The 19,995-nt window shown below is 44.1% G+C and overlaps 1 protein-coding gene across 2 annotated transcripts in view; it reads left to right on the top strand.

Annotated features, from left to right (window-relative positions):
* cln8 (CLN8 transmembrane ER and ERGIC protein) overlaps positions 1-18,099 on the top strand; it is a 41,700-nt gene extending 23,601 nt beyond the window's left edge. For both annotated transcript variants that reach the window (XM_059982017.1, XM_059982018.1), the window contains exons 2-3: positions 5,229-5,903; positions 16,728-18,099. In XM_059982017.1, the coding sequence (XP_059838000.1) occupies positions 5,340-5,903; positions 16,728-17,042 (879 nt within the window). In that variant the 5' untranslated portion in view covers positions 5,229-5,339 and the 3' untranslated portion in view covers positions 17,043-18,099. The remainder of the gene's footprint in view (positions 1-5,228; positions 5,904-16,727) is intronic.
* The last annotated feature ends 1,896 nt before the right edge of the window (positions 18,100-19,995 follow it).

Below are 19,995 nucleotides of genomic sequence, written 5' to 3' on the forward strand. Positions count from 1 at the left end.
TGTAATATTCTTTTATTTAAAAAGGGCAAAGATCCAACAGAGTGCTCCTCTTACAGGCCGATTTCTTTGCTTAATGTTGATGTTAAAATTTTGGCCAAAGTTTTGGCTCATAGATTAGAAACTGTTATACCCTCTATTATTTCTGATGATCAAACTGGTTTTATTAAAAATCGTCTTCCCTTTTTTAACGTACGGCGTTTATTTACTATTTTATACTCCCCTTCAACTGGGACTCCTGAATGCGTTATCTCTTTCAATGCGGAGAATGCGTTTGATCGTATAGAGTGGAACTACCTCTGATCAAATTACTATATCTATGTCCTACCGCCTCTGTTTTGACTAATTCTCAGCAATCCCAGTTATTTAACCTTAAATGTGGCACCTTTAAGGTGTCGGTCTCAATGCTTTGCCATGCTCCTGGTACAGAACAGCCCCAAGACCCTCTCAGCTTGCATCCGTGTGCAGCACATATGACCCTTAAGTCCCTTTCTTTTTTATTTGGCTGTAGAGCCTCTGGCGATTGCATTTCAAAGTTATCCTGAATTGATGGGGATCTGGAGGTGGGGTGTTGAGCATAAAGTTTCTCTTTATACTGATGATCTATTACTTTTTCTTTCAAATTCGTCCACATCCTTAACTCCAATGTTTTCACTTCTTGATCAATTTAGCCAGTTCTGTGGCTATAAACTTAATTTACATAAGAATGAACTTTTTCCAATTAATAAAGAAGCACAAGTATTAGTATTTCGTGACCTCTCCTTTAAAGTAGTTGATAATCAATTTACCTATCTTGGTATTACAGTTACAAGGAATTTTAAGGATCTTTTTTGTGAAAATTTTGCCAATCTTTTGTACTGACAAACTCTGTTTTTTGTCACAATGGTCACCTTTATCTAGGTCCTTGATAGGTTGTGTTAATGTTATTAAAATGTATGTTCTCCCTAAATTTTTATACTTATTTCAATCTATTCCAATTTTTATTTCTAAGACCTTTTTTGATTCCTTCGACTCTTATTATTTTGTCCTATCTGTGGAAGGGTAAGGGTTCCAGAATTAACAAAACTTACCTTCTAAAATCTAAAAAAAGAGGGCGGCATGGCCTTACCTAATTTCTGTCTATACTACTGGGCAGCTAGCATTCGTTGTCTTATCTTCTGGTCTTTTTTCCATAGCCTGTCTGACTGCCCTAAATGGGTAGCAATGGAGCTGAATTCCACTAAGGATCTATCTATCTCTGCACTTCTTGGATCTGCACTCCCTAGTAGTTTGCCTAGACTACTCCCTAGTTGTTAATCCTCTTGTTAGACATACTCTGCAAATGTGGGCCCAGTTTAGGAAATGTTATAGTTTCAACAGTTCTCTGCTAAGTTTAATCCACCATTTCTTTAGATATCTCCAAATTAGACACTTCAGTAATCCTTTATTACCCAACTTCCCTGAGATGCCTGAGAAAAATGCTATGGACTTGTTTCTTTCTATTAATCCATTGTGTAAAGGTTTAATATCTTTTATTTGTGAATAATTAGTATCCTTACGGTGCGCCCCTTTGGATAAAATCAGAATGGCTTGGGAGCATGACTTAAATATCCCTTTATCTGATGAGGTTTGGGACTCGATTCTCAAGTCGGTTAACTCAACTTCTCTTTGTCCTTGCCACTGTCTTCTACAGGTTAAGGTTGTTCATAGGGCTCATATGTCCAAATCTAAATTATCTCGATTTTATCCTATTGTTAGTCCTCTTTGTGATAAATGCAAAAGTGGCGAGGCTTCTCTCATTCATATGTACTGGACCTGTCCTAGCCTAGAGAAATTTCGGAGGGATGTTTTCTTAATTTTATCCTGTAATCTGAATCGCCGCTTAGAACCTAACCCTTTAATTGCTCTTTTTGCTGAGACAGATATATGTTTGAGTTTGACTAAACGTCGAATATTATCTTTTGCTTCTCTCCTGGCTAGACGTCCAATTCTTCTTAGATGGAGAGATGTTGCCCCACCCATGCATGCTCAATGACTTAACGATATTATGTCCTTTTTAGATCTTGAAAAAATTCATTACTCAATTCTTAATTCGGACATAAAGTTTCATAAGGTCTAGGGACCTTTTATTGAGTATTTTCATAACTTTCCTTTTGACTAAGTTTCTTTTTCAGTCCCTTGCTTTCAGCTTTTTTTTGGTAGTAGGCATTATTATCTTCTGTTTTTAATTATATTTACAGTTTTGGGGGTTTGAATGTTCTGATTTATATTTCCTACATTTTGCTGTGGTTGGTCTGGAGTTTTTTTTTCTTGGGGTGGATACTAACTTTACACGACTTCAATTTGGGTGCTTTTTCAATTGTTATATTCTGTATTCTATTACCATTGTATGTTTATCTTGCACTGTATTAATTTCCTATTTCGTTCTTGGGGTTTTTTTTTGTAGTGTTGTAGAAAATGCATTAAAAAATCAATAAAAAAAAATCTTGGTTAGTCGGAGAGGTTATGGGTAGAGGAGATGCTTTTGAAGGAAGATCATACCTGTCATGAATAGTATGAAGGTAGAATGGTTGTTGTTAATTCATATAGCTGGGTAAGTAGTGGGTACTGCATCACACCCCTGATGTGTTATCCTGTGAGTGGAGGAAGAGGTTTGGAGCATAAACATTATAATGCAGATAAGGCCCTTTGGCTCACAATGTTGTGCTGACCTTTTAATTATATTTTACACAAATGGCACACAGACTTACAACGATTTGACTGCTTGGGGTCAGGACCGGTCAACCAGTGGGTGCAGATCGTGAGGTCCTGATCTTAACACCAAGGGGAGGTGGTCACTCTCAAGCTACGTGGCCTTCCAGCTGAGGAGATGTTGCTCAGATACCCAGCTTCCCTGTGTGAGGTGTTTTACTGTATTCCTGCAGTGAGGCAGTCTGAGGATGTAACAGCTGCTATATAAATCCGTCTTGTTTCCTTTTCCTTCTCTGCCAAGGTCTGTGCCTAGTACTGTTTCTCCATGTGTCTCAGGAAACACCCTGTCAGTTGCACAACTGTACTGTTGTTTCAGACTGATAATCATTACAATCGTAACAGTACAACTCAGGACCACGCCTCAATGCCCGTGCTGAACACGATGGTGAACTAAACATCCCTTCTGCCTTTACATGATCCTTATATTCCCTGCATATTAATTGTATCTGCCCTGGTAGCCTATTACTGGCACCCACCACTCTCTGTATAAAAGAATGAAAACTTCTTTACATTTTTTAAACTTCTTCCACTCTCACTTAAAATCCTTGCCCTCTAGTATTTGGCATTGTATTTTGGGTAAAATTTTCTGATTTTAGTTGCTCAGAATCTGTCAATGTCTCTCATAATTTTATAACCTATTGTCAGATCTCTTCTCGACCTCTGCCACTCCAGAGAAGAAGACTCTAGTTTGTCCAAACTCTCCATATGGCATGCCCTTTCAATCAGGCAGTGTCCTGATAAACCTCTTCTACATAGAACAGTACGGGCCCTTTGACCCACAGTGTTGGGCTGACCTTTTTCAACCTACTGCACAATCAGTCAAGCTCTGGTAACTACGCCCCTTTATTCTACACCTCCCACATATTTTCCCTTATCCCATTGGGGCCTTTCTCCTTTCTCCTTTCTCCTCCCCCTCCCCCTCCCTGATCCTCACACCCTGCCCATAACCCACCCCTTCCTCCATTTGGTTCCCCAACCACTTCTCTTTCTCCAATGTTGTATGGTCCTCTGTTATCAGATTCCTTCATCTTCAGCCCTTGCCTTTTCCATCTTTCAGCTCGCAGCTTCTCACATCATTCCCTTTCACTCTTCCCTGCCCATCTAACTCTCCCTCACCTAGTTACGTCTATCACCCATCAGCTTGTATCCTCGCTCCACCCTTTTATTCAGGCTTCTGTCCTGTCTTTTGCCAGTCCTGATAAAGGGCCTCAGCCCAAAACATCAACTGTTTCTTCCATAGATACTGCATGACCTGCTGAATCCCACCAGTATTTTGTGTGCTTTGCTTAAGATTTTCTGCAGACTCTTGTCTTGCAACACTGATACAATGACTGCCTACAACCTACTGAGACTTCAGCCAAGCCACTTAAACATGTAGGAGGGAGATTGAAAACTTGACTGAGTGGTAATAAAAACAGCCTCTCACTCAATGTAAATAAGACCAAAGAATTGATTGTAGACTTCAGGAGAGGGAAACCAGTGGTCCAAGAGACAGTAATCATTGGTGGATCAAAGGTCAGTAACTTTAAATTCCTGGGTGTCGTTATATCAGAGGACCTGTCCTAGACCCATCATATATATTAATATAACAAAAGCACACCAGTGCCTCTACTTCCTTGACTGTGGAGACTGTGGAGGTTTGGCATGTCATTGAAAACCTCGGCAAGCTTCTACAGATGTGTGGTGGAAAGTGTGCTGACTGGCTGCATTATAGCCTGGTATTGAACACCAATGTCTTTGAGCAGAAAATCATACAAAAGATCGTGGATTTGGCCAGTACATCACTGGTAGGTAAACTCTCCCAACTTTTGAGCAGACCTACATGAAACATTGCCACAGAAAAGCAACATCCATCATTAAAGATCCTCACTACCCAGTCAATGCTCTTTTCTCGCTGCTGCTATAAGGTAGAAGGTACAAGTACCTCAGGACTCGCACCACCAGGTTTAAGAACAGTTATGACCCCTCAACTATCAGGCTCGTGAACAAAAGGGGGTAACTACGTACATTGAAGGACTCTTGTATTGTTATTTAATGCTTGTTATTTATTACTATTTATTTATATCTGCATTTGCACAGTTTGTTCGCAGTTAACAGTTCCTGATGTTTATACTTTGCAGTTATTGTTCCATAGATTTGCCCACAGAAAAATAATCTCAGGATTGTATTTGGTGATGTGTATGTACTCTGATAATAAATTTCACTTTGAATACTGGGAAATAGACAGTAACTGTTCAGTAGTTCAATGGTTGAATTTAATATCAGAGAATGTATACAGTATACAACCTGAAATTCTTACTCTTTGCAGACAACCAACAAATAAAAACTGTAGGTAAATGAGAACCACTACTTAGTGGGGGGGAGGGAGGGGTTAAAATTAGTATTTGATTGGGAGAAGATTCAATTTACATTCTTAAGAAAATCAGCCTAAAGAAGCCACAAGAGCAGACTGCACACATTGCCCTTTCCAGATGCTAATTCTGTTGCTTATTTTCTTTCAGGTAACTCGTAACTGCTGGTTTCTCCATCTCACTGCATGGGCTTCTCACAAGGCTGTCTTGGCTTTGCTTACTTGAACAGTGAAACAGAAGTTTACTTGGGTACAACTGAACATGACTGATTCTGCTGCCAAAATGAAACCTCTTCAAAATGGTGATTTGTCAGAAGACTTTTTTGACATGAACTATTCTTCCTGGGAAGTCCGGTGCACTCTGATAGTCGCTGGTTTTATGTTCTATTCAGTAGTTTTCCTTTTATCACACATGTTAGGCCTTGCGCTGTCGCTGACTTACCGCTCTCTGGCAGCAAAGGAGAAAGTGTTCTGGAATCTTGCCGTCAGCCGCGGTTTATTTGGGATCCAGGGCCTGGTGGCAGGTCTTTGGGCACTCCTCAAGGATCCTGTCCTGTGGGCTGACAAAACACTCGGTCAACAGAACTGGTGCTGGTTTAATATCCTGACAGCATTTGGCTTCTTCCTGTTCGAGAATGCAGCACTCCATGGCTCCAACGTTGTTTTCAAAACCTTTGATTTGCCTTTGGCTCTCCATCATTTTTTCGCCATTTCTGGCTTTGGTAGCACTCTGATCTGGGACAATATTGGCCACTATTTGCCCATGTTGATACTGCTGCTGGAGATGAGTACCCCATTCACTTGCATCTCTTGGATAATGTTGAAGGTAAGAGGTTTCACTCTGTCTAACCTACACAGTTTCTTTGTCTGGAACCAAAGAAATGAAAAAATAAAAATATGATGGAATCTGAATCAAGCTTATTACCACTGGGCAAGAAGGTGCCCTCACCCCACCTTCCAGCTCTGACTCCTCATCTTTTTTCCCCAGTTCTGATTAAGGGTCTCAGTCCAAAACATCAACTGTTTCTTCATTTCCATAGATGCTGGCTGATCTGCTGAGTTCCTCCAGCACTTTGTGTGTCTTGGATTTCCAGCATCTGTAGATTTTCTTGTGTTTGTTATTATCACTGATGTAAAAGTACTGTGCAAAAGTCTTGGGTGCATATAAATAACGAGGGTGCCTAAGACTTTTGCACAATACTGTATTTGTCAACATGGAGCGGAGAGCGAGTTTGTAAATCTGGCATGGGAGTAGTAAGAGTGGAGTGCCGTGAGACGGGTGTGGGACAAGTTGCAGAGGAGGAGCGCCGGGGGGGTGGGGGTGTGGCGGGAGTGTGGCATGGGTGCAGACCCACCCAGCTCTGAGACATCAGGCATGGTCATTTGATTCCAAATAATTGGTTTATTGATCATTAGAGAATGTCTCAGGTGCTTCCCACTCCCTCCTCTCTCCCTACCCCCTTCCCACTCTCAGTCCACGATTAGAGACTCATTTCAGAATCAGGTTTATGTCATGAGATTTTATTTTGTTGCAGCAGTACAGTACAATACATAAAATTACTACAATACTGTGCAAAAGTCTTTGCCACTCTAGCTATATATGTGCCTAAGACTTTTGCACAGTACTGTATGTTGTGAAATATGTGCTTTTACGGCAACAGTGCAGTGTGAGTCAAAAGAATTGCTATAAGTTGAAAAAAATAGTAATTTTAGCAGTGGATGACAAAAATTACTGTTACAAAAATAAATAAACAGCAATTTTAACAGATTGAATTTCCAATTCAGATAGCTAAGTGTGTGTATTGTGGCGACCCATTTTCTGTGCAGGCGAACCGACTCACAAATAGCCCCCGCGCAGGGAGGGACTTTGGTAATGCACCTCTGACATCATTTCCGCCCGGAGAGGGTGGGAGCTAAGGATTAAAAGCCAGCGCTGCGAAGTTTGAATAAACTAATCTTGAAACGACTTACCGACTGCGTGTCATTGTTTCTAGCTCAATATGTATTACATCGCTACATTGGTGACCCCGACGGTCTAAACGGGATTTGGACCAAAGATGACCGACTCTTCCTCTGTTCACGCTGTTTTGCTAAAACTTCTGACTTTCTGAACGCTGCGACCATGCGTGTGGTTTAGCCAAGCAGAAGCCCAATTCCAGATTTGGCAGATATCTTCTGATTCCATATGTTACTATTACGTGGTTAGCGCCCTTAACCAGGAGACGGCCGCCCAGGTTGCGGATTTCATACAGTCGCCCCTGGAAGAAGGCAAATATGAAGGATTCAAAGCTCTGCTCATTGGGACCTTTGGCCTCACGGTGTGAGCGAGGTGCCCGCCTGCTGCACCTGGACAGTTTGGGAGACAGGCCGCTGACAGCATTAATGAACAAGATGCTGGCCCTGGCTGATGGACAAAAGCCCTGCCTCATGTTTGAGCAAGTGTTCCTGGAGCAACTGCCCGAGGACATACACCTGCTGCTGGCCAACACAGATTTCAGTGACCTCCCCGGAAGGTGGCAGCCCGGGCAGACGTGCTGTGGAAAGCCAAGAGGGAGAGCGTGGCATCTGTCGGTCAAATTACCAAGCCACGCACCCAACAGCAGACCAGACCAGGCCCAGCAGGGGGGCGCACACAACACAAAGGCAGGAGTGAGGAGGACAGTGAACAGTGGTGTTTCTACCACCAGCGATGGGGCACAGAAGCCTGCCGTTGTTGCCCGCCCTGCAAGGGCCAGGGCCAGGTGCCGCTAATGGCTATTGTGCCTCTTGTATGTCTGGGACAAACAGTCGGGACGCTGCTTCTTCGTCAACACCGGAGCAGAAATCAGCGTTTTACCCCCGATGGGGTACGACACCCGCAACAGGAAACCAGGACCCACCCTGAAGGCCGCAACTGGCAGCAGCTGCAGTTCAACGCCAGCCGATTCACATAGGACTTCACACTGGCTGCCGTGGCCCAACCACTCCTGGGGGCAGACTTCCTGCGAGCTCACAGCCTGCTGGTCGATTTGCAAGGGAAAAGACTGGTACATGTCGAGACTTTCCAGACATTCCCCCTGGGTGAAGCCAAGTTGCCGGCCCCACACCTGGACTCCATCACGCTGTCGGACAATGAATTCACCAGAATCCTGGTGGACTTTCCATCGATTCTGACACCGCAGTTCACGGCAGCCATGCCCAGACACGGAGTACAGCACCACATCCCGACCCAGGGACCACCCCTCCACGCCCGTGCACGAAGGCTCCCCCAAGAAAAGCTCCACCTGGCAAAGGAGGAGTTCAAGAGGATGGAGGAATTGGGGATCATACGGAGGTCTCTCAGCCCACGGGCCTCCCCCCTGCACATGGTGCCCAAAGCAGCCGGGGGTTGGAGACCATGTGGCAACTATCGCAGACTAAACGAGGCTACAACTCCAGACTGCTACCCCGTGCCATACGTACAGGACTTTGCAACAAACCTGCACAGGGATACCATCAAATCCCGGTACACCCTGAAGACATCCCCAAAACAGCACCCATCACCCCGTTCAGCCTTTTTGAATTCCTCCGAATGCGGTTCGGCCTGAAGAATGCCGCACAGACGTTCCAGCGGCTAATGGATGCGGTGGGACGTGACCTGAACTTTGCGTTCATCTATTTGGACGACTTCCTCATAGCCAGCAGTAGTCATCAGGAGCATCTGTCCCACCTCCGCCAGCACTACTTCCCGCCTGAGTGATTTCGGCCTCACGATCAACCCGGCCAAGTGCCAGTTCAGTCTCGATACCATCGACTTCCTGGGCCACAGGATTACCAAAGACGGGGCAACACCTCTGCCCGCCAAGGTAGACGCAATCCGTCACTTTGCCCGGCCCAACACGGTCAAAGGCCTGCAGGAGTTCGTTGGTATGGTGAACTTCTACTACCGTTTCTTCCCCTCAGCCGCCCATATCATGTGCCCTTTGTACACTCTGATGTCAGGTAAAGGCAAGGACATTACTTGGGATGAAGAGGCCGCGGCCGCTTTCGTTAAAGCCAAGGAAGCCTTGGCAGATGCCGTGATGCTGGAGCACCCCAGAACAGACGTTCCGACCGCCCTCATGGTGGATGCATCTGACACAGCAGTCAGTGGGGTGCTGGAGCAGCTCATCAAGGGCCACTGGCAAACCCTGGCATTCTTCAGCAAGCACCTACGACCACCCGAACTCAACTACAGTGCTTTCGACCGGGAGCTGTTGGCACTGTATCTGGCAATCCGGCATTTCAGGTACTTTTTTAGAAGGCAGGCCGTTCACCGCGTTCACGGACCACAAACCGTTGACCTTCATGTTCATGAAGGTGTCCGATCCCTGGTCAGCTCGCCAGCAGCGACATCTGTTCTACATCTCCGAGTACACGACGGACATCCAGCATGTCTCGGAAAAGGACAACGTCGTGGCGGACGCACTCTCCAGACCAACTGGACTAGTCCCTGGGGGTGGACTATGCAGCACTGGTGGAGGCACAGCAGGCAGACGACGAGATGACCAGCTACAGGACTGCAGTCTCGGGTTTGCAGCTGCAAGACTTCCTCGTAGGCCCAGGTGAGAAGACCTTCCTGTGCGACGTGGCTACCGGCCAACCTCGCCCCATCGTCCCGGCAGCGAGTTTTCAACTCCAAACAAGGTTTGGCACACCCATCTATCAGGACATCCGTCTGGCTGGTCTCCAGCAAGTTCACATGGTATGGACTTCGCAAGCAGGTCAGTGAATGGGCCAGAACGTGCGCGCAGTGCCAAACAGCCAAGTTGCAGCGGCACACTAAGGCCCTGCTGTAGCAGTTCGAACCCACCCGCCGGAGATTCGACCACATATGGATATCGTGGGCCCCCTACCAGTGTCACGAGGAGCGCGGTACCTCCTAACTATGGTAGACCGGTTCACGAGATGGCCAGATGCGGTCCCACTCACCGACATATCTGCCGATTCCTGCGCCCTAGCGCTGATTGCAACCTGGGTAGCATGCTTCAGGGTACTAGCCCACATAACCTCCGACAGAGACGCCCAGTTCACCCCCAGCCTGTGGTCGGCTGTGGCCAGCCTGTTGGGAACGCAGCTACACCACACAACTGCCTACCACCCACAGTCGATCGGACTAGTGGAGCGTTTCCACCATCACCTGAAGTCAGCTCTCATGGCCTGCCTGAGAGGACCTAACTGGGTGGACGAGCTTCCCTGGGTCCTGCTTGGAATTTGCACAGCGCTCAAAGAGGATCTGCACGCCTTGTTGGCCGAGTTGGTGTACGGCGCACCCCTGGCCGTCCCAGGAGAGTTCATACCAGCCCCAAGGGGGCAAGAGGAAGAACCCGCAGCAGTCCTGGACAGACTATGCGAGAGGCTCGGCAACCTGGCCCCTGTACCGACTTCACAGCATGGCCAGACCATGACCTGCGTACCCAGAGACCTGCAGAACTGTAAGTTTGTGTTTGTACGAAGGGGCGCACACTGGGCACTGCTACAGCGGCAGTACGAGGGGCCGTTCAAGGTGATCAACAACAACGTCCACGTACGTTCGGGACATTGGTGGGGGGGGGGGGGGGAGAGAGGAGGTTTTCACGGTGGACCGACTCAAACCAGCCCATGTGGACTTGGCGCAGCTCGTCGAGGTTCAGACACCGCGGCGCAGAGGCAGACCTCCCAAACAGAGGCTGATCCAGTCTGTGGACATTAGGGGGTGTGTTGCCGGTTCTGGGGAGGGGTTATGTGGCAACCAATTTTCTGCGCAGGCTAACTGGCTCACAAATGGCCTGCGCGTGGGGAGAGACTTTGGTAATGCACCTCTGACGTCATTTCCGCCCGGAGAGGGATTAAAAGCCAGCACCGCAAAGTTTGAATAAACTAATCTCGAAACAACTTATCGATTGCGTGTCGTCGTTTCTAGCTCTGTATGTAGTACATCACTACAGTGTGTTATTTTTTTGGTACTGTTTATTCTTCAGAACTGTATGTGCAGACTTAATTCCGGTCTCATTAGTTTCACCCGGACTTTTGTCACATTATATTCATGTGCCAGGGCTGCAGTACTGAGTGCTCTGTTTTGAATCGCTTAATGTTTCCTTTATAAGGAGCAGACTGTTTTATATCTGTTCCTGAATTTCCCCACATGAACTGCACATCTATCAGGTACATTTCTGTCCAAAAAGTATTTGTTTTCCTCTTGTTGATTCTTTTTAAAAATTAAATTCTTAACTCCCTCCCTCCCACACCGTTACAGAAAAAGATTGCATCCAATCTCGTGTTACTTCAAGCAAAGTCAAATTTACTGCTTTATGAACTGTATGAAATGATTTTCTGTTTAAATGTTTCCCCTTTAACAAAGTGATTTGTTTGTGGTGCGTACTGATGGGACTTGTATGGGAAACTATACTTCCATTCTGTTGAATAATTTCAGATGAGGGTACTGGTGAAAACTTCTTCACCGGTGTGAAAAGTTCTAGCATTTATACTACATCTGTCCCTAGCTTGAGGCTTTCCATTCCAGAACATCTGTAATTTCCTCCTTCAAAGAACAGGGTTTCCCACCCATTACCATTGATGCTGCCCTCACCCACTTCTCCATCTCCCAGAATACCACACTCACCCCATCTTCCCACCATTTATGACGGATAGGGTTCCCCTTCTCCTTATTTACTCTCCCACAAGCCTGGATATCCAGCACCTCATTCTCTGTAATTTCCATTCTCTTCCACGGGTCCCCTTCCAACTCTCAGTCCAACTGTCCACTTTCCACGGGGATTGCTCCCTCTGTCACTTGTTCCTCTCCACTGATCTTCTTCCTAGCACTTATCCCAATAAGCAAGACAAGTGCTACATCTTCCCCCTACATCTTCTCCCACACCTCCATTCAATAGGTTTAATGTCAGAGAAAGGTATACAATATACACCCTGAAGTTATTTTTCTTCACAGCCATCCATGAAAACAGAGGAGTGCTCCAAAGGATGAATGACAGTTAAATGTTAGAAACCCCAAAGCTCCCCCCTCTCATGCCCAAGCAGCAGCAAGGCAATGAACTCCCCCACCAGCAAAAAGCATCAGCATCCTCCATCGAGCACTCAAGCATCAATAAAGATACAGTATTGTAGTACCCCAATGACTACTCATTCACCTGATAATTTGATATATCATAGGGGAAGAAGAGGGGACCCCGTCTCACAACGAGAGGGGACACATTACAAACAACTCACTGATTTATGATGTTAAAAATCTGTTGCGTCACTTGTTCCGAGCTCTGCAAGCAGAGAGTTGGCTCCAGAAAAGCTCAGATCTCTGGGCACAAAACCCACGGCAGCTAACCCGCTGCTCCTGATGTTCCGTGTTCTCTCGTGATGCCTCAGTCAGGGGCACCGGCCTCGAATTGACACAACTCCAGAGCCACAGAAATTTGGCATGTTCTTGTCCTCCAGGTCACATTCTCGGGATATCAAGAAGCGGCCGGTCGTGAGACCCTAACAGCAGGTTCCATTCCTGCAAGTCCCATCACTTCTCTGGCTTCCCTCCTCGTTCCCTTTCTTCCATGGTCCCCACTTTTCCCCTTTTGCTCTCCTTCTTCAGCCCTTTACCTTTCCATCTATCACCTCCTTCTGCACCCACCCACCTTTTCCCTCACCTGGTTTCACCTGTCAGCTTCTCCCCCCTCCCCATCTTATTCCGGCTCCTCCCTCTTCCTTTCCGGTTCCAATGAAGGATCTCAGCCTGAATCATTGACTGTTTATTCCTCTCTCTAGATGCTGCCTGCCCTGCTGAGTTCCTCCAGTGTTTTGGGGATATGACAGATTTCCTTTGGGTTCTAAGGAAGAAGAGGCACTGATGAACTTTCTTGGCAGTAGTGTCTACCTGGTTGGACCAGAACAAGTTGTTGGTGATGTTTATACCTAGGGACCCAAACATCTCCACCTCCGCATCATTGATACAGAGGGGTGTGTACCCCACCCCACTTCCTGAAGACAGTGACCACTTCCTTTTTCTTGCTGACATTGCAAGTTTCCTTCTAATGGATACTGAAAGAAATTAAACTGATGCACAACTATTTTGTACCAGTAGATGGCAAACTCAAAACATTGATCCATCAGCCTAAACATTGTTGCTTCTAGATATATACGTAGTGTTATCAAATAACTAGATAATGAAATTCTAAACTGCAAATTTCTCTTTGTGAAGAACCCAGTACAAAATGGGTAGTGACCTTCTTTGTAACATGAAATCTACTGGCAACCTTCACATGCAGAAATCAAATGAAGTTATAGTTCTGCATGTTTTATTGCAGCTTAGTGAATATTAGCCTTTGGCCTTGATGTTGAATTCAACCATTGGAAATAATCAGCCGTCTTCTCTCAGTTTAAACAATTGTTTCCTGTTTAACTATTTACCCTTCCAGTTTATTTGATTGAATATTTCTCCTGTTTACACATCTTCTCCACAACCTTTCAGCCAATGCCCCCTTCACCACTTGTAGTATTCAGGCTGTCCTGAATTCCATCCTGACATAGGCTCCCCCACCTTTTATTTTCACTGCTACTCAAACCCCCATCTGTCCACCCCCTGCAGCTTAAAACCTGCTTCATGTCTAAAGGTCATCAACCAGAAACAATGACACTGCTGCACCGAGCAGGCGCTGCCTGATCTGAGTACTTGCAGAGTATTCAACGGATCATTCAGTCGTCTGGTATCTGCAGTGCTTCGCTTTTGGATGGAAGTGCTTCATGCTGCTGCTTCAGTCAGTGCCACATGTTTGTGTGTCCAATGTGACATCCACTGAAAGAATGCCTTAAATGAAAAAGCCCCCTAATCCATTTTAGTCAAGTTTCAGAGGTAGAACAGTGCAGGAGCCAAAACTGGTGTATTTACTATTCTTTTTCACAGCTTACTGAATATTTCAAGTGTTCAAAGTTCAAATTAAATGTATTAAAGTATATTTATGTCAACATATACAACCCTGAGATACTCATTTTCTTGCAGGCATACTCAATAAATCCAATAACCATAATAGTATCAATTAAAGATCTGAGCATATGGTTATAGAGCCAGTGGACAGAAGACAACTAACTGTTCAAGTACCAAAAACAGAAGAAATAATAATAATAAATGTGCAATAACTATTGAATACATGAGATAAAGAGATCTTGAAAGCGAGTCCCTAGGTTGTGGGAACATTCAGTGGTGGGGCGAGTGAAGTTGAGTGAAGTATTCTCTTTGGTTCAAGAACCTGATGGTTGAAGGGTAATAACTGTTCCTGAACCTGGTGGTGAGATTCCTGAAGCTCCTGTACCACCTTCCTGATGGCAGCAATGAGAAGTGGGCATGACCTGAATGGACGGGGTCTCTGGTGATGGATGTTGCTTTCCTGTGAAAATACTCCATATAGGTGCGCTCGATGGTGGAGAGGGCTTTGCTTGTGATGGTTTGGGATTTATCCACTACTTTTTTGTAGGATTTTCCATTCAAGGACATTGGTGTTTCCATACCAGGCTGTGATGTAGCCAGTCAGTATACTCTACCACGCATCTTTAGAAGTTTGTCAAAGTTTCAGATGTCATGCTGAATCTTTGCAAACTCCTAAGGAAGTAGAGGTGCTGTTATGTTTTCTTCATAATTGCACTTATGTGCTGTGCCTAGGATGGGTCCTCTGAAATGATAACACCAAGGAATTTAAAGTTGCTGACAATGTCGACCATTGATGTCCCCCCTGTGAGAACTGGCTTGTGGACCTCCAGTATCCTCCTCCTGAATACAGTAATCAGCTCCTTGGTCTTGCTGACATTGTGTAAGAGGTTGTTGTTGTGACAACTCTCAGCCAGATTTTCAATCTCCCTCCTATATTCTGATTTGTTACCACCTTTGATTCAGCCTATGACAGTGTTGTCCGCAAAACTTGGATATGGCCTTGGAGATGTGCTTAGTCACTCAGTCGTAAGCGTAAAGTGAGTAGAGCCATGGTCTAAGTACAGCCTTGTGATGATGGAGGTTGTGGAGGAGATATTGTTGCCAAACTAAACCGACAAGTGAGAAAATCAAGGATCCAGTTATCCAAGTCTTCCCATGTATAACACAGATGCATTCACAAGGTAACTGCTCTGGTCTCCATATTTTCTTAGAAGGTGAAGGGGGGTTCAGCTTGTCGCTGAACACACTAACAAACCTCAATAGATGTACTGTTGAAAGTATCCTGATTAATTGCATCATCTGCTACCGCAAATCCAACACACGAGAGCACACAAGGTTGCAGAGTTTAGTGGACTCAGGTCAGTTCACCAAGGTCATGTACGTCCTTCCCCGCCATCGGTAGTATCTACCAGAGGTGCTCCCTCGGGAAGGCATCACTCACCATCCGACCCATGTCATCTTCTCACAACTACTATTGGTCAGTAGGAACAGAAACCTGAAGTCCCACACCACCAGCCTCAAGAACAGCTACTCCTTTCAACCATTCCGTTCTCGAACCAACCTGCACAACCCTCACACACAAAATGCTGGTGGAACGCAGCAGGCCAGGCAGCATCTATAGGAAGAAGTACAGTCAACGTTTTGGGTCGAGACCCTGCACGCCCATAATTACTACCTCAGTATAGCCACGTTATGATTACTTTGTACTGCAACGTGAGAGATGTACAAGATGATAAGAGGCATATATTGAGTGGACAGAGACTTTTTTCCCAGGGTGGGAATGGCAAATATGAGGGGGCGTAATTTTAAAGTGATTGGAATAAAGTATCGGGTGATGTCAGAGGTATGTTTTGTTTCACACAGACAATGGTGGGTGTGTGGAACACCCTGCCAGAGGTCATGGTTAGAGATTTAAGAGACTCTTAGCTAGGCACATGGATTTTTTTTAAAGGAGGGCTATGTGGAAGGAAAGGGTTAAATTAACCTTAGAGTTGGTTAAAATATTGGCATAACATCATTGGCCAAAGGACCTGTTCTATTCTGTAGAGTTCTTCAATAGACTTTTTTTTTGCTCCAATTACAGTATGTTCTTTTTATTTGATTTTCATATAATTTGTTTCTTGTGGATCTTGAGTCTCTTCTGCTATGTACCTATGATATTGCTGCAAGTTTTTCGTTGTACCTATGCACGCATTTACTTATGTATTTGACAATAAACTTGCCTTGATAACAGAGGAAGAAGTAAAAATGCCTCTAAAAAGACCACAACCTTTTCGTAGGGTTTGGAGGTTTGTGTGCCTCAATGACCCAGAGAGCTATGGTGGCTGGAGTCAGGGCTTTATGATTTGGGTGTTGGTAGGGTCACCCTTGCTAAACCGGTCAAAGGGCCAGTCTAAGAGTAGTCCACTGGCCCTCCAAGTTTGGTGGTTCAGCTCAGGGCTAACAACCCTGACTGACCAAAACAAAACAATTGTTACAGAAAAAGCAACAAAGAATACAGACAGATGGAGGACATTCATTACTATCCTAAACACCAGTAGCATTACAGCAGAAGTAAGTAGAAGTAACCTCGGATACACAAGTGAAAATTTTCTATTTCACCAACTGCTCGGAGCAGAGTTTAGATTAATGTGATATGTCTGTGTGATTATAACAATGTTGAAGGGTTAGAGCATAGCTTATAGAAGGCTGGGTATGTTCTAACTTTTCCACGATGAGCTCTCATTGTTCCTGTTCATCTTCCTTCTGTAGGTGGGTTTTTCACACAAGCGGCTTTGGAAACTGAACCAGTGGCTGATGATCCACTTGTTCCACTGTCGTATGATCCTCACCTACCACATGTGGTGGGTCTGCTGGCAGGACCTGGACAAAATCAAGCTCTACGTCCCAGTTCCACAGCTGGTGGTGTTCTTCCCCGGGCTTTTTCTTCTCACATTCATCATCAATCCGTACTGGACACGCAAGAAGACGTTGCAGCTCTTTAACCCAGTGGACTGGAACTTTGCAAAGGAAAGCAGCAGAGTGGCAAATGGTGAAAGGGACATGACTCTTAAGAAAGCAACGTGATGTGGAGTATACAGCTACCGTTTGGGTGATAAAGGAAACTGGCAGATGTGCAACATTTGACACAAATTGTAAATCAGTTTGGGTTCAGGCCTGTCCCCCAGACTTGGAACTTGTTTATGTTTTAATTATCACCTACATCAAAGTATTCCTACAGTCCAAGTTATGCAGTTGTACTGACCGTGAGGCAGAAAAGGTTTTGAGAAATTGAAATATTTTAGTTATTTACTTAAACTTGTTGGTTTACATGTAAACAGTTTGAACACTGATTTGACAATTCCTTCTTAAACCTTTCATGAGATTTTTTGGCAATTGATTCTCAAAAAGTCCTTTTTTTTGAAGTAATTCATCAGACAGTGATAAATAGTACTAACTGATTGTATTAATGTTTTTGGATAATATATTCCTTTGATAATGTCATTGAACTTGTATTATTTACTTCCCACTCATTGTGATAAATATTTAACATATCTGCACTCACACCAGTAATACTTTGCTGCAGTAGACTCTTTAGCATTTAAGACTTCATGGTAACTTTTTTAGTGTTTTATTTATCTCTCTTCATATAGCTTTTCACTGTTAAACAGTATTTTACATTCTTAATATTGATTATTGAAGATCCAGTATGTGCCCTATAATAATTAACTCTGTGAAATTTAAGGCTTCTATAAACTGCCTATGCTATATTGAACCCAAAGTTTGCTTTTGTGTATTACTGGAAGGAAAGTTCTACAAGAACTCCCTAAATCCCAGCAGAGGAAATACCAATCAGACACTTACTTAAAAGGCTATTTGTACTACAGTTTATTTGTATTTTGTGGATCTTGCCTGTACAATTTCTAGAACTGACTAATTTCCAAAGAAAGTCTTGCCCTTGTTTTGCCATATTATTGCTGGTTTAGTTTTATAATTTGCCTCATATCTTTTGTACTCCTTGAAGATGAGCAACAACAAATTTTGTTGGATTTGCAAGTTTTATACTTCCTCATTGTGATGATTCTTGTCAATAAAGGAGGGAAAATGGCAATACTTCCAATTCAGGTGGAATTTCCTGTGGGAATTTGGTGTGTGCATATACATGCATATGTGTGAAGGAGAGCAGCCCACCTGTCTTCTTTAAAGAGCAGAGGAAGATGGAAGCACACCAAATACAGGAGGAACTCAGCAGGTCAGGCAGCATCTATAGAAAAAAGTAAACAGTTGATGTTTTGGGCTGAGACCCTTCATCAATATTACTTTGATTTCCAGCATCTGCAGATTTTCTCCTGTTTGTAGTTTGAAGTTTGTCTCCAATTCCAAAGAAAAACATTTTTGTTTGAAGTTGTGATGATTGTTTGAAACAAACATCTGCTTTGTTTCAAATAGTTAGCTGAAGGTGAAGAACTGATCACAGAAATGTGAGAGTAATTTTCACTACACCTTTTGTTTTGGGAGGTTTTAGCCTCTGTCTTAGGCTGAGTTAACTTCAAGCTGATTTTTAAATTTGTCAGACTTTAACTTTTTACTGGGTAATCAATCTTTGAAACAAGGCATCGTAAGATATGTGTGGTCAGACTATCCATATCAGGTTTCCCTCTGATCCCCAAGTTGATCTATGTAATTATGGAGTTGGCCTTCAGTAGTCATTAAGACCCAAGGATGAAATCTTGTGTCAGGCTAATCAAATTAAGTATTTTGCAAAGACTGCAGTAAACAAAGTAATTGGCAGACACCAAAAATAAACCTGTGCATGACCAGTGTTTTAGAATGATCTAGTCAGAGTTTCTGAAATGGGGGAAAGGTTTTTACTAGTCATTAATGAATGGAAAAGACAGAGAGCTAAGAGCAGGTCCTGAAGGCATTTGGCCAGGTTTTGAAATTCAGTTCTATTCCAGGAAAGTAGTCCAAAAATGTTTTTCATTCTGTTTGCTAAGTGCAAAATGATTTTATTATTTTGACGAGGGATTGTAGTTGTCCCCCAATGAGAATGGTGGAAACAGCTGCTATATATGATCGCTTATTTAAGTAAAACAGCCCAACTATTTGCTCAAGTCCTTGAGTTCTCTTTCGCTTCTTTGTAGAAGTTTGGAGACACAAAGTGAAGGTATGTGCGAACAAATTGTCTTCCTGTTGGTTGTTGTTGGTCAAAATGAACAACCTAAACACAATCCATTCTACTCAGAATCAGGATTATTACTGACGTGTCATAAAATGATGTTTTGTGGCAGCAGTACAGTGCAAGACATAAAAAATGCCTGAATAAAGAATAGCAAATAAGCATTCATGGGTTCATGGCCTATTCAGATGGCACACCATTCCTAAACATGTTCTGTGAGTCTTCAAGCTTCTGAACCTCCCTGATGGTAGTAATGAGAAGAGGGCATGTGCTGAGTGGAGAGGTTCCTTCATGGTAGATTTTGCCTTCTTGAGGCACTGCCTCTTGAAAATTACCTCTGCCTGTGTCAGAGCTAGCTGAGTCTATGACCTTCTGCAGTATCTTTCATCCTGTGCATTGGAATCAACACATCAGGCAGTGATGCAACCAGCCAGAATAGTACAGCACAGTACCAGCTCTTTGGCTCATGATCTTGTGAATGAGGTCACGATGCAGAGGTCTCTGTGTCTATGTCTGATATCTCAAACCTTTACTGACTGTCGTGGTAGGATGTCCATTTCAGCAGTAATAAACAATACTGACATGGTTACAGCATGTTCAGGTTTGCGGATTTGGTTTGAAAACTTGCTGAAATATAGAATGTCAGGAAAGGATTTGTCAGAGGGAGATTTATTCCTGAAGTGATCATCAAATTCAGTTTATCAGGGAGCACCAATAAATCAGATTAAACCCATCTCTAGTTCAAGAACAGTTATTACCCTACAACCATCGGGATCCTGAAACAAGGATAACTTCACTCCCCTTAACATTGAACTAATTCTGCAACCTGCAGACTCACTCTCAAGGACTGTACAACTCCTG

Source organism: Hypanus sabinus, chromosome 10 (genome assembly GCF_030144855.1).
Source record: "Hypanus sabinus isolate sHypSab1 chromosome 10, sHypSab1.hap1, whole genome shotgun sequence".
NCBI classification, from domain to species: domain Eukaryota; kingdom Metazoa; phylum Chordata; class Chondrichthyes; order Myliobatiformes; family Dasyatidae; genus Hypanus; species Hypanus sabinus.